Source organism: the organism of the source record quoted next, unplaced genomic scaffold (assembly GCF_019419815.1).
Source record: "Pyrus x bretschneideri cultivar Hongxiangsu unplaced genomic scaffold, Pyrus_bretschneideri_v1 Contig44, whole genome shotgun sequence".
Classification (NCBI taxonomy): domain Eukaryota; kingdom Viridiplantae; phylum Streptophyta; class Magnoliopsida; order Rosales; family Rosaceae; genus Pyrus; species Pyrus x bretschneideri.
The window spans coordinates 617970-631347 of NW_025999768.1; the positions used below are offsets into that span (position 1 = coordinate 617970).

General features: G+C 36.0%; 1 protein-coding gene across 4 annotated transcripts; it reads right to left on the bottom strand.

The window, feature by feature from the left end:
* Positions 1 to 5618: 5618 nt before the first annotated feature.
* On the bottom strand, positions 5619 to 9388 carry LOC125469659 (phosphatidylglycerophosphate phosphatase PTPMT2-like). Of its 4 annotated transcripts, XR_007251884.1 has the most exons (8): positions 9085 to 9365; positions 8708 to 8933; positions 7977 to 8099; positions 7507 to 7696; positions 7319 to 7401; positions 7114 to 7203; positions 6580 to 6967; positions 5619 to 6192 (listed from the first exon to the last, which is right to left on the bottom strand). XR_007251884.1 is itself a non-coding variant. In XM_048567287.1 (7 exons), the coding sequence occupies exons 2-7, from the start codon at positions 8909 to 8911 to the stop codon at positions 6701 to 6703; spliced, it is 957 nt and encodes a 318-aa protein (XP_048423244.1). In that variant the 5' UTR covers positions 8912 to 8933; positions 9244 to 9388; the 3' UTR covers positions 6330 to 6700. The 4 variants fall into 4 exon arrangements, 3 of the variants coding, with proteins under 3 accessions (XP_048423244.1, XP_048423243.1, XP_048423245.1); XM_048567287.1 differs by lacking the exon at positions 5619 to 6192 and having other exon boundaries at positions 6330 to 6967; positions 9244 to 9388; XM_048567286.1 differs by lacking the exon at positions 5619 to 6192 and having other exon boundaries at positions 6330 to 6967; positions 9085 to 9364.
* Between the last annotated feature and the right edge of the window lie 3990 nt (positions 9389 to 13378).

The following is a 13378-nucleotide window of genomic DNA, read 5'->3' on the forward strand; positions in this document are numbered from 1 at the left end:
TTGTACTTTAGCTTTGGTTATTGGCTTTGTTAGTAAAATACCAATAGAGGTTAATATTGTCTCCAAAGATAAATAAAAATGTGTTATTATATTAAGACAATAATCTCTTTTTTCAGAGTGATTTGCTTTTTGTCTACGTCTTTCAAGTTTCAATTTTATTGGAAATTAATACATAGGATAGAACCCAAAAAGAAAAAGGACAAGCAAATTAAAGAAAAGTAAAAGACAAGGAATTTGATTCTCAATGATGTCGTGAGATATAATGTAATTGTTTTACTCATATAATATATGGTAGAGCATATTTAAAACCCGTTTGACAATCATTTTAATTTTCAGTTTTATATTTTTGTTAAATGAAAATTAAGAACTTCTTTGGTTAAATCAATTCAAGTCAAGTCAAATTTTGAAAACTCACAATAGTAGCTTTCAAATTTTTTTTATTGAAAATTGAAACATGAAATGATTATCAAATGAACCTTACATACCTAAAATTCCCCCAACCTTTTAGTGTCATTTCAAATTAGTCTCAACCTTTTTAAATATTCCAAACAAGTGCTCAACCTACTGAAAATGTTAGCCCCAATTAATTTTTTCATTAAATGTACATGTGGCAACAATGAGTCTCACTTTTTAGCTTACTTGTAAAGTAAAATCTAATAAAATAACTTAATAAAAGACATGAAAATGAAATATATATATATATATAAATTAACAAATTCACATAAAATGAGAAAAAAAAATGAAGATCGAAAATATCAAGCCCATGCCACTTCCAAGCCCACCTACGACCATCGAAACCCTATCCCAACTTTTATGTTCAAAATCCACCAACCGGTTCAGCTTCCAATTCTTCTTTATGGCTAGTGAAGATGATGGTGGTCACATCATGACAATTCATAACATTTTAGCAACCTCCGTGATCTTCTTCTCAATGTTGGCAACTTGAGTTGTAGGTTGAAGTTGAGAGTTATGCATTGAATTTGGAGGTGATGGCTTGATGGGGGTGGTGATGACCATTAGTTAGTGAAGCAAATTCTCTGCACGGGTTCCAAATTATTCACTAGTGCGAAGAGCTTTCTGGCTTAGATACAATTATCTTGAGTGCTTGCATTGCTCTAGTTTTCCCATTATAAAAAGGAAGTTTGCTTTCTATTTTTGTTCGGATAGAAACTTTACTCTGTTGGTTCCCCATGCCACCGATTAAGTGGATCCCTACTAAACTTGAAAAATTAATTAAGATAAAATAAATTGCAATAGATTTTATGTCACTTCTTGAAAGTGACAAATGAAATATCTCCACATCTAAGTGGAAGTTGCATCCTAATTGGTCTTCTGTTATGAAAACAACGATATCATTTTTGGTGGATTTTCGAAGTCGAAGTGCATGGCTTTTATGCTTTTCTTAAAGGTCGTTTAGTGGTTTTTTCCTATATTTGAACTACTCCACTAAAAAAGGAAGTGAAAATGGGGTTCAGCTAAAATAATTTTCTTATTTGAAATTAATTTGGAATCTTAGTGTAGTATATAGTAACATGAAGTTCACATTTTTAGTCGGTCTCTCCGTTCTTTAATTTGTTACTTGAAAGCCTTCTTTGTTGCTTTATTCTTTTCCAGATTCGAGCTTTTTCAGCAGTATTACAGAGTAAAGATATGCTTCTCCCGCTCTTAGCTAGAGAGAGAGAGAGAGAGAGAGAGAGAGAGAGAGTAACGTGCATGCGATCTTTATTTTCATGGGACGTGCATGAAAATTGAAATAAAGGTTAAAACAACATGGAGGGTAAGCAGCTTCATCGTAGTTTCTGAAGGGAATAAAGAGGGAACCAAGAATGAAAGGACAAGAATAAACTTTTACTTTCAAAATGACCAACACCTCCTGATCGAATCCGTATTCCGAATTACCCTGATTATACAAATACAAGGGCTCTGAAATATATGTATTTGTTAAATTATATAAAGTTAGTTTATGAACTTGTAAATTGGCATATCCTCTAGCACATATATTTATAGAAAACAAACTAAAAATACCCCGCAGCATATATATTCATATGAATATTGTCCCAATCTAGCTAGTACAATATGTGTGTGTGTGTGTGTGTGTGTAGTTTATGTACTACATTTATTTGCTATTGTATCAGAATAACATCTGGGGGTATATGGCTGTATGAGTTGCAGCTGGAATTCAGCACTGTGCTGTGTATTGCTAGGGTTCGTTTATATATCAGTAAAAAAAAACACACCAACAAAATGGACTATATGTGGATAGAAGGAAGTGTCTCTTTCGATATGCAAATATAAAAATGGAATAAAAAAAAAATTAAAGGAAATACATGTATGCGTGTGTCTTGTTCAACATCAACCTCAAAAGGTGATATTCAATTCTTTCGCTTTGTGGAAGCTTTTGGATGCTTTAATCTTTTGGGTAGAGATAGATGGGTAAGAAAGAAACTGAGATTAGTATCTAATTATTGGAGTTTAATACGCACTGGTAGGGCTAGCAGTAGCAAGTATATATATTGGTATTTCTTGTTGTATAGAGATTTGGTCCATAAAGAAGTTGCAGAAAGAATTATGGGTGGTAGGTAGTGCAAGGACGAATATCACAACATGGCCAAACTCACACTTTTTGGGATATATTCTTCAACAACCCACCACCTCTTTTGATTTGCTTTTCAGTTTTCATATAAAACACGCGCGCAAACGCACACACGCACACATATATATATGGTCCACTACTGCGGCTACGCACATATATATCCTTATCATTTGGGGTCGATCTTCAAGACTATCTTTAGTTTGGAGGGTTTGGTAAGCATATTGTGCATGGGTGCAGCAATTAAGCAACTACATACTCTTTATATCTTGAGGATTTAATGACAACTTCTTATCGTAATTTTATCTTCGTTTTGTTTGATAAACACAGTGTTGGGTAGGAAAATTTGAATACAGAATAATCATCTTAACTACGTGAAGTACAATGCTCTTACTTTTTTTATATTAATTTATATATTAGGATAGCATTCCATCATGTTGTGAACATGGTATCAAATATAAACAACACAAATATGGATATTAGAATTGTGATGAAAGGAGTAACAACACAAATATGGTTTGTTAATTTACGTAAAAGCTCTGCAATCATGTTGTGAATATGGTATCATATATAAACACCAGACATTTGTGTGTATACATACCTATAGAAAAGCTACAGAAGCCAGCCCTGCCGACTAAGGTTGCAAAGGAGCTTTCTTTGAAAAGTAAATGGGGGCCCAATTACATCACATCAGCTTAAGTTAGAGAGGTTTTTATAGGATCAGCATCCTCTCCTGAGCAAAGGGTGAGGATCCTCTTAATCAAGCTCATCAGACCGTTGAAATTTTATCCAACAGCTACAAACAGGGAGCTTCTCATAAAATTATAATTATTGTAACCGTTGAATAAAATTTCAACAGTCCGATGAGTTTGGTCAGAAGAATTCTCACCTTTTGCTTAGGAGAGGATCCTTATCCGTTTTTATAAGTGTATATATCTTCCATATGTAACTTGTACGGACTAATTGGGCAAATGAAATGAGTCCTATTGGACAATTAATAGAATATGTAGGGGTTATCCATGTTGAAAACACAATGTTCTAATAATAATAAAACAATTGTATATATGCTAGGATAGGGTTTGGATATGAATGAGAAAAGAGTCATTACATATAAACTGCCAAACGTTGAGTGGTTATATGTATGTAAGATCATCGGTAAAGATAAATTTTTCAGTATGTCTGAAACACAGATTTGTACACATATTATTTTATGAGTATCTTTTAATTTGTATAATAACATGCAGTGTACCACTCCGTGTTTTAGCACATTGAAAAAATCTCTCGTATGCAAACATCGATTGGAAGGAAAACATGTACATGTAGTGGAAAAGAGTATGAAATCAATCATATGCCTCTTTTGAAGTTAAGCAACTAGCTAAAGAAGAGATGCATTAATATGTAGCATAAATTAGAAACTGCCATGAAAAACGAACTAGTTTATAATTCTAAGGGTATGTATAGAAGTGTTTTTAGAACAAGTAATCCCTCCTAACAACGTTTGATAACAAAAGTTAAAAACCATTTTTGAAGTTCCATATTCTGTACTTTTTGGAAGCACTTGAAGTTAATTTTTTTAACGTATCTATAACAGTATCGCTTATAAGCTGAAGTGCTTTTACATAAGTATTCCCAAAAATTTTGGTATTATTGATTTGGAAATTTTTTGGTATGGGATCGGAATTTTTTTGGTTTGGTTTGGGATGTTCGGGACAAATTTCCAGCCCTAATAGGTCTTGCACCATGGCCATTTGATATGATTCTCCAGTGTGGAACTTCTGTTTCTGTTTTCTGTTTTTATGCAACAACAAAAGACTGATCATCTCTCTCTCTCTCTCTCTCTCTCTCTCTCTCTCTCTCTCTCTCTCTTGCTCTCAATCTTTTTGTATGGGAGTCATCAAGTCGATGGGATATTTAAAAGAACATCAAAACTATTCGCATACACAAAATTAACTCATTTTTAACATCTGAATTAGAAAGTGTGTTTCCACGATGTTTCCATGTGAAATGAACTATATATAGAAGATATGAGTTAATACGTGTATTACTATTTTAAGGAGGATTAATTACACTAACATCCCCTGAGGTTTATCGTGTTTTCACAAAACCCCCTCACGTTTGAAACATAACACTAACACCCCTAGAGGTTCTGATTCACTTTCACAAAACCCCTCCAGGGCTGACATCACCTTAAAATAATTTCTTAAAGACAAATTTGCCTCACTATTAATTACTTTAAAAAATAAAAAAGGCTTTTTAAAAATACATATAATAATAACCAATATAAAGAAAATAGATTTTTTTTTGTTGGACTTCAAAAACATACATTAACCATGAAATAAAAATAAAATAAAAATAGAAAGCCACCTATGCATCTTCAGATCTTTCTCTCAATTATTTTTCTGTTCTTGTCCTCAAACCGCCACCTCCATCTCTTCGTCAACCTCCTTCATTCCTTGTTCACCCAAACTGAAACCAATTTCGACAAGAAAACGATATGGAAGAAAGCCCTGATTTCAAACATGGAGAAGAGTACCTAATTTGGCTTCTTGGAAGAAATTACCCGACAACATTCCTACTCCGAAATGCCCAAATGATTTAACAGGAGAAAGATTTGTTCTGCTAGGGTTTTTCCAATTATTTATAAAGCATTTTTCATTGTTTAATTAACAGCATAGAGGAAGAAAGTAACAAGATTTCTTCAATTTTCTTTTATTTCCTTTTATTGTTTAATGTAAGATTTTAATTTTAATTTTTATTCTATTTATTTATAAAGCATTTTTCATAAAGTAATTAATAATTAGGGCAAAATTGTCTTTAAGAAATTATTTAAGGTGATGTTAGCCCTAAAAGGGTTATGTGAAAGTGAATTAGAACCTAAAGGGGTATTAGTGAAAACACGATAAACCTTAGAAGGTATTAGTGTAATTAACCCATTTTAAAGAAGCGGCGCAATATATTCTAAATTGTTTAATTCATGCCGAGAAAGATTGAAACTTGAATACAATAGACGATTACACTGCTCTGACCATTGGCCTAACTACGTCTTTGAATTTCAGTAGTTTTGGGCACATACAAAATAGAGTATGTGGGCCTTGTTAGTGAAGAAGGGCTTTAATAGATGACCCTAATGGGCCTAGAATTCATAAATCACACGATAAATCACTACAAATTAACCCAAACAATCTAGTAATGAAATGTAGCCGGACAGATAACTCATTCTGTGTAAAAAGACCAAAATGGTCCAACTCTACAACTACAATAGTTGGCCATTGCATTGAAATAGAGGCAAATCTTAGGTTGGATGCAGAACCATATCATCTGTATGACACCTCTAACAACCAAGCAGAAGATAACTTTTGTAACCCATCCATGGCAAATTCTAGCTTCCGCCCATACCACGTGGCATGCAGCCTTACTAACACGTCGCCTGTATTTGGTCCCACATACACGTGATTGTTTTATTTTTAAACAAAACGCCGTAGTAATAGTGAACCTGTTTTGTTGAAGTCATTCTCCGTATGCAAGTCATTCTCCGTATACAGCCGGTCGGACAAAAGTTTGTCTCCATGACATAGTTTATGGCACCTCACCCTCTTAAAGACCTGCCGCCATTCAGAACATAGACATCAGCTGACGTATAACAGAAAGAAAGAAACCTTCTAAAAATTTGCAGCCTCTTACACGGTTGACATAAGCAGCTAAAGCAAATAAAAATATAATCTACACACAACAACAAAGGTTAAAAAGCAAAATATTGGTCCTTTAAATGCAGTGCAGCAACAGTACATAGTGTGCCATGGGTACAAACTAGGAACACTAACACAGAAAAAAATGACAATAAAAAAGGAAGAAAAATTGATGCGCTGTAATGTACATGTAGAAGCTCCAATACATTCCTCAGCCATTGCCATAGTGCTATACAGTATACACAACCTTGAAGAAAGCTGCCGAAACCTTTTTTTTGGTTTTTCTTTGATTTCTTCATTTACCTTTCTCCCTCTCGTAAACATGATGCAACCTGAAACACCAGCGCTTCATAAAACTTCTATGCATTCGTGCTCTTCTCTACAAGCAAACAACGCTTGACACTTGCATGATATGTGGGAGAGCTCAGCAAGCACGTGGTTCCGGCACAGGCAACTGCCTCGTGACTGGTCCACAATTTCCGGTGACTTTCAAGGATGCAAAAAGGAACGATAACCTAGCTATCATGGGGCTGGCTTTCACCATTTTAGAAACAATTGCCAACTGCTTACGAGCAGTGTCGTCGTAAGTTCCATGGTACCCTTCAAGATCAGCTTGGGTAATTAAAACTGCATCTCCGGAGGGAGAACATGCTGTGGTAGTTGGTCCACATCTGCTGTATTCTTGAACAGCCTGCCAAGAAACAGCAAAAAATGGTGATTGAGGTTATGGGAATGGGAAATAATAAAATCAGTCGGCAACGATCAAACGTTTTAAATGATAGAAGATTGCAGGTAATAACAAAATGCAAAAATATAAGAGAGACCTACAATACATACCTTCCATTGTGAGGGGGCTAGCAGCACACGAGGTCTTCTAGACCGAACATAGTCCAGGGCTGCAGATGGTGTCATGTTCTTGTATTTCACCTACAGACAGTAAATCAATTCAATCCTATGATGTCCTAAAGGTTGAAAAGCGGTCATCATCAGTAACTCTTCACTTAACGCAACCAGCTAACTTTTGAAAGCAGGAGATAGTTACCAAATAGCAAAGCACAATAGTTGTGCTCCTTCCCCGACCAGCTTTACAGTGCACGTAAGTAATTTCACCACATGATGCATTCTCTGTGTTCGGGAAACCAAGGTTACATAATTAAGCTAACAACTCTACCAATGAAAGCTAATAAATTACAAACTAGCAAAATCTTGAAGTAGAAAAGGATCGCTTACTGTGAATGAATTCTACAGCTCTGTTGATATCAACAAATGAAGGGGCAAAAAGATAATCTCGCGTGGGAATTACTAGATGGTCAATTCCATGGGCCTGAAAACCCTCAAACATCTTAAACGAATAAGTAGGATCCAAATAGACAAGATTTAAATGGATTTCACTCGTCTTATTGGGAGGGTAATAAAACTTCTGAAAACAAATTGAAACAAATAGAAACAATCATTCTAATTTCAAATCTTAATCTTTAGGTTCCTCTTCTCATATATTAAAAATTTAAAACACATAACAGTGAATTCAAACTTGCCCATTTTTAGATATTTTAAAACCATATTTCTGTTGGAGGAAAAAAAACTTGAAATAATGACTTTGTTACTTCATATTATCCAAAAACAAAAGCCAAGAATATATATATGCATATCTAACTTGCTAGCAGCAATTCACAGCCATATGGTGCAGAGCAGTCACGCACACGATACAAGGATGTTGAAACCAAAGTTTCATAAGGTTCATTGAGAGTGATCACACCACCAACACCCAGCCGCTTCAACTGGGGAACATCTTTGGGAAATGGAACCGCACCGAGCAGAACAAACTGAAAGAACAACACCACGTATCCATTAAACACCACAACATGAGCAAAGAAATACATTCTACCCAAACAAGTACATCTCTCACAACAAAACCTAGATGATATTCATACATATGATATACTCGGCCTATTCCATAATAATACAATATTAGAAATTTAACCAGATGTTCAAATATGTATTAGCAACAAGTACCCATTTAGTTTCCAAAAAAAAAAAAAAAGTACCCATTTTTGTCTAGAGTCCTGAAAACATGAAATTTTCAATTTCTTAATATTTATCCATCATCCAAATTCCAATTGATTGCCAAGAAAGTGAGTAAACTGACTGTAGGAAATTAATCCCTATATGAAGCCACATATCTTCGATTGGAATCACAAGACAAAATTCTTACAAAATTGATAAATCCCAAAAACTAGTTTCTTCTCTCGAAACCAATTTTCCCAGAAACCAAACAAATCGTAGCTACATAACAAAAATAAAATATAAAATCCGCAAAAAAAAAAATTTAAAATAGTTAAAATGTTCTACGCTTTCCAAAGTCAACAAACAGAGGATTAACTAACCCAATTCAGAAAAACTAATAAATTGACAAAATTCGAAAGAGAAAAACCTGGTCAACTTCGTCCCACCATCTGAACTCAGCCTCCATCTTGTTCCGAAGCACATTATACAACAGGGTCGGGTAAAAAAGGATCCGCGCCCCGGCTCCAACAAGCGCTTTCTTAGCCTCGTCAACCCTAACTACCTGCCGCCCGGAAACGGCGTCGTTCCGAACGCCGCAATCCCCCTCCGCCTCCAACTCCTCGATCTTCATTCCGCACAGACAACAAATAACCCTAACCACCAGATCCGAATTTAATGAGAAAACACAAAAGGTAATAAAATCCCCAAAAGATTCCGGATTTCAAATTTCCGAATCCCTAATTTCGCAAATTGGGACATAAATTACCGAAGAAAAAAACAAAGACGAAAAAGAAATTTACATACTTCGGATCAAGAAGCGGAATTGCAAAAAATTGGCAAATTGGGGCCGATCCGGAAGGGAAATTAGGGTTTTGTGGGGGTGGGAAAACGAAAATTAGGGGAAATAGAGAGGTGGGTTTCTAAATTTGGGGAGTTAGAGAGAGCGGGAGTGTGCACTGTTACCTTAGATGCCAAGCAATCGGATTTAGCGTGCGAATAATTTCTGGTAACTGAAATTGGAAATCTTTATATAGTCAAAATCTGGGAATGGAGGGTGGTGGTGGTGATAATTGGGGGCCGGAGTTTGAGTTTATTACGTTCAATGCTCTCGAGGTTTCGTGTCTGACGGTGACCCGTGGGTAATCCAAAAAAGGACAAGTCTTAAAAGTTGTAAACGGTGTTTAAAATATTAGTATTGGTGAAAATATTGATAGGTAAAAATTTGTGGAAATAACAATAGGTATATCGATTTTCTTCTATAGAAATGATGGAAATTTGCTCAAAAACATGGAAATTTACAATTATTGTTTAGGGAAGTCATATAAAGTCACAACACATGTATGAATCAAGAATTAATAATTAGATATTGTGTAAACAATAAGTATGTGATATGTTAAAAGAAAAACTTCCTTATAATGACAAGTAATAAATAAATAAAGCATTTCACTAGGAGGAATAAATTATACATAACTTAATTGAAATTTTCGTCATGAAAACAACATAAATTTTATTGAGGTAAACTAATATCATAAAGAAAGAAATTAAAAACAAAGAATGCATAGGCTCATGGATATTTCCTGCAAACTTTTTGCAAATTGTATGCAAACACTAGATTTTCCTGAAAATATAAAAAATACATTGAGGAAATTGACTGATTTCCAGAAATATCCCTCTTTCCATATCGTTCCTAAATTTTTGGATATTTCCGTGAAAATATCGAGCATATCTAGAATATTTCAAACATTGGTTCTAAGTTAAACACCACGGAGACCCAATTGTTAAGGACGAATTTCAAGTTCGTATTTGCACGACACATAATGGGGCGACTCTTGGTACTGGTGAATCACATGATGGCTAAAGAAAACTAAAAAACCTCTGTGAGTCTTTTGTCACAAAAAGATGGAATGTAGTAACAAAATCACAAATGGCTCCTTTTTATAGAATAAACAAAGTAAAGGAAAAGAAAGGTTAATTTAAAGCCCATTTGGTAGGAATAATAATTGGGATTAATTTCAATTTATTATCCTGAAGTTTCTTGATTTTCAACATTTTCAACATTATGTTTTTTTCATCCCAGAGTGGTACCTAAAGTCATAATTTTGGAACACTTTCGTACCTCCGTTAAGGTTGCTGTTAAATCAATCGTTAACTGGTGACGTAGAGCCCACATGGACAATGATTGGGCGCCACGTGGATTAAAAAAATTAAAAATATTATTATAAATAATTTTTAAAAAAAATTCATCTCCTACCGCATCCCATCCCTCGGCCCTCCCTCTCTTCCTTCTCTTCTCTGCACCTACCCAATCCTCCTCTCACTCCTTGCAAATCCATCATTCCCCTTCCATATTTAGCCATGCGCCGCCAGATCTACGACAAGATCAAAGCTTTGGCACTTCTGCACCGGCAACGACTTCGATTTCTCCTCCGTCCATCTGTACCTCGCTCTCTCCCTTCTTATCCTTCATTTCTCTCATCTGCACGAAGCCACCAAACCCTCATTCCAAATCTGATTGATGACACAGCCTATCTTAGGCTACTGCTCCAAGCTGCGGCAGTCAAAGAGATCGTTGACGAAGCACTGACGTCATGGTTTGACTCGAAGGCAACACTGAAACCAGTTGCAATCGGAGAAGCTCCACGATCCAGAATATCGACGGCAAAGGGGTTGTAGTTTTGGTTAGCACCCCGTGGCTTTCCATCGCTTCAAATTAGGTAGATGGAGGTCGGAGGTTCGACCTTATGAAGGTCGTTGAAGAAAATATGAGGGTTATGTGGGTGGATGGGTGAAGTCGAAGATGGAGGGGGAATGGTGGATGTATGATGAGTCAAAGAGGAGATGAGATGAGGATTTGGTGGGTTGGTGCAGAGGAGAGAATGGAGGGATAAGGGAGAAATGGAAGGTCGGGGGAGGTAAAAGACGACCAAATTTTTTTTTATTGAACTTTTAATTTCCACATGGACCTCTTAATGGCACGTGGCGCTCAGTCATTGTCCATATTGGCTTCATGTCATCAGTTAATGGGAGACTTAACAGCCAGACTAACGAATGTATGAGACTGTCCCAAAATTAACATTTTAGGTATGACTCTGGAACGAAAAAAATAACTTCATGTACCAAATATTAAAAACCATGAAACTTGAGAGTAGTAAACTGAGATTTACCCTAATAATTAATTATATGCATGACCGTAGGAATAATAATTAATTTGATGCATGACCAAGAAAATTGTTAAGGAATTAGTAATATGTTTTTCTTTATTTGCTGAAGTTAATCTCGAAGTCAATTAAGCTTTTTTATTTTGATTTAATATCCTACGAGTAATGAGTGTAACACGTATTTAGACGTCGATTTGCCAAATTGACTATGAGTTGCATTTCAAATAATCTTATAGTCAACGCTTGTAATTCAAATTGAAAAAGAAGCAATATTTCACTCTTAAAGTTTTTGTTAATCGTGAAAAAAAATGAGGGCTTGGGGGCTGCCCAATCAGAAATAAAGGAGGAAGTGGGAGGCCTATCGGAAGAAGAGAAAACAGGAGGAAAAAAAAAAAAGAGGTTGGCCAAATCGGGGGAGAAGAGAGGAATAAGAGTGACCAATGGAGAAAGAAGGAAGGAGAGAAAGGAGATGAAAGAAAATGAGAGGAACCGGAGGGGGGGAGGGAACAACCAACCAAATTGGGTCATCCATTGACTCGCTGCCCGACCCGGTCGTAGCCATGGTTTCTGACGCCTTTTCAGGCGATTTCTCCGGCGATTAGAAGCCACACACCACCTAGATTTGACCTAGCACCCCTTCCTCTTCCAATTTCATCAAAAATCGAGTTACATTGGCCTTGAATTCGTGATGAACTCACCGGCGAGTTCTTGGGGTGTACGGCTAAATTCCGCCATTTTTTAAGGTAGTGCAGTCTACCACCACCATCAAACTACTTTTCGTGAGGCAGGTAACAAAGCCCAAGCAACTATAGGGGCGGCGGAACACCAAAGGTGATGGATCAAAGCCACTAATTTCTAGGGTTTCAGGCGAATTCGGGGGAAATTGGGACTTTTCCTGGCCAAATTGGGCTTGGCAATAGGTATGAAACTTGCTTCACTCATCGAGATCTACAATTCTGTGAAATTTGGTAAATTTTGGAAATAGTTGAATTTTAAGGCAAGTCGAGACGACCGACTGCCACGTGGGCCGAGGCCCCACCTAACCATCCTGGGATAATTTGATGCCCCGATTTCATAATTGACATCCATTTAGTGAAATCCTGATGTTTGAATACAGTATCGTAGTGGACCGCCTAGTTGGCTGCTACTTGTTTATTATATGAATGGATGATCCGACTGTTGGATTGTCACCAAACTTTAATACATGATAGTACGTAATATTTTTGGACATTTGGAACTTACGGATCTGGAATCTGACGTATGGATCTTCCCGAATTGAATTTCTAAAGTTTGTAAAATCTAACTTTGACTACCACTTGAATTTGCGATTAGCGGCGATTCGACGGTTGAATCATAAAGAAGTTTTACTATGTTGTTCTAGAAGCATAGTGTGGACTTTGGGAAGTTATGGATCGAAAATCCATGGGCAGATGTCCCAAATTGACTTGTATAGGGTTGTGGACCCTCTTTAGCGTATTTCAACGCGCTGATTCCAAATTCACCGTTCGTTTTCTGAAATTCGACCGTTGTAGGATAGTTCCTTTATTAGCCGTATTTTGTACGAAAACACGTAATTTTATTAGCACATTATATTTACGTAAATTGTTTCGTTTTTAGGAGAAACGGATCGTAAGGACTCTCAATGCTACAAGACGGGTTTGACTTGGCGACATGATTTGTAAGTGGGTCTTTTCTTTGATATATAAATAAATTCTATACGTGATTACCATGATTAAACTTACGTTTATAAGAAATGCCTTATTGTTGGGAAATGATGAGACTATCATACGGGATACACATGTAAGCTTACTATAAGGGGACGCCTTAATTATATTTATGGTCATGAATAGTATGATATTGACTAGAATTGTTGAATGGTTGTGGCATGATTATAATTATGTTATTTGTTCATCGTTTTTTGCACCGGTGTTAGTGCTCAC

Excerpts from the sequence above, each read along its gene's own strand:
- LOC125469659 (XM_048567287.1), bottom strand. The coding sequence starts at position 8,911 with ATGAAGATCGAGGAGTTGGAGGCGGAGGGGGATTGCGGCGTTCGGAAC. Across the intron at positions 7,697-7,976 it reads TTTCAACATCCTTGTATCGT|AAGTTTTATTACCCTCCCAA; the intron begins GTGCGTGACTGC and ends ATTTGTTTTCAG. Across the intron at positions 6,968-7,113 it reads TAGCCCCCTCACAATGGAAG|GCTGTTCAAGAATACAGCAG; the intron begins GTATGTATTGTA and ends GTTTCTTGGCAG.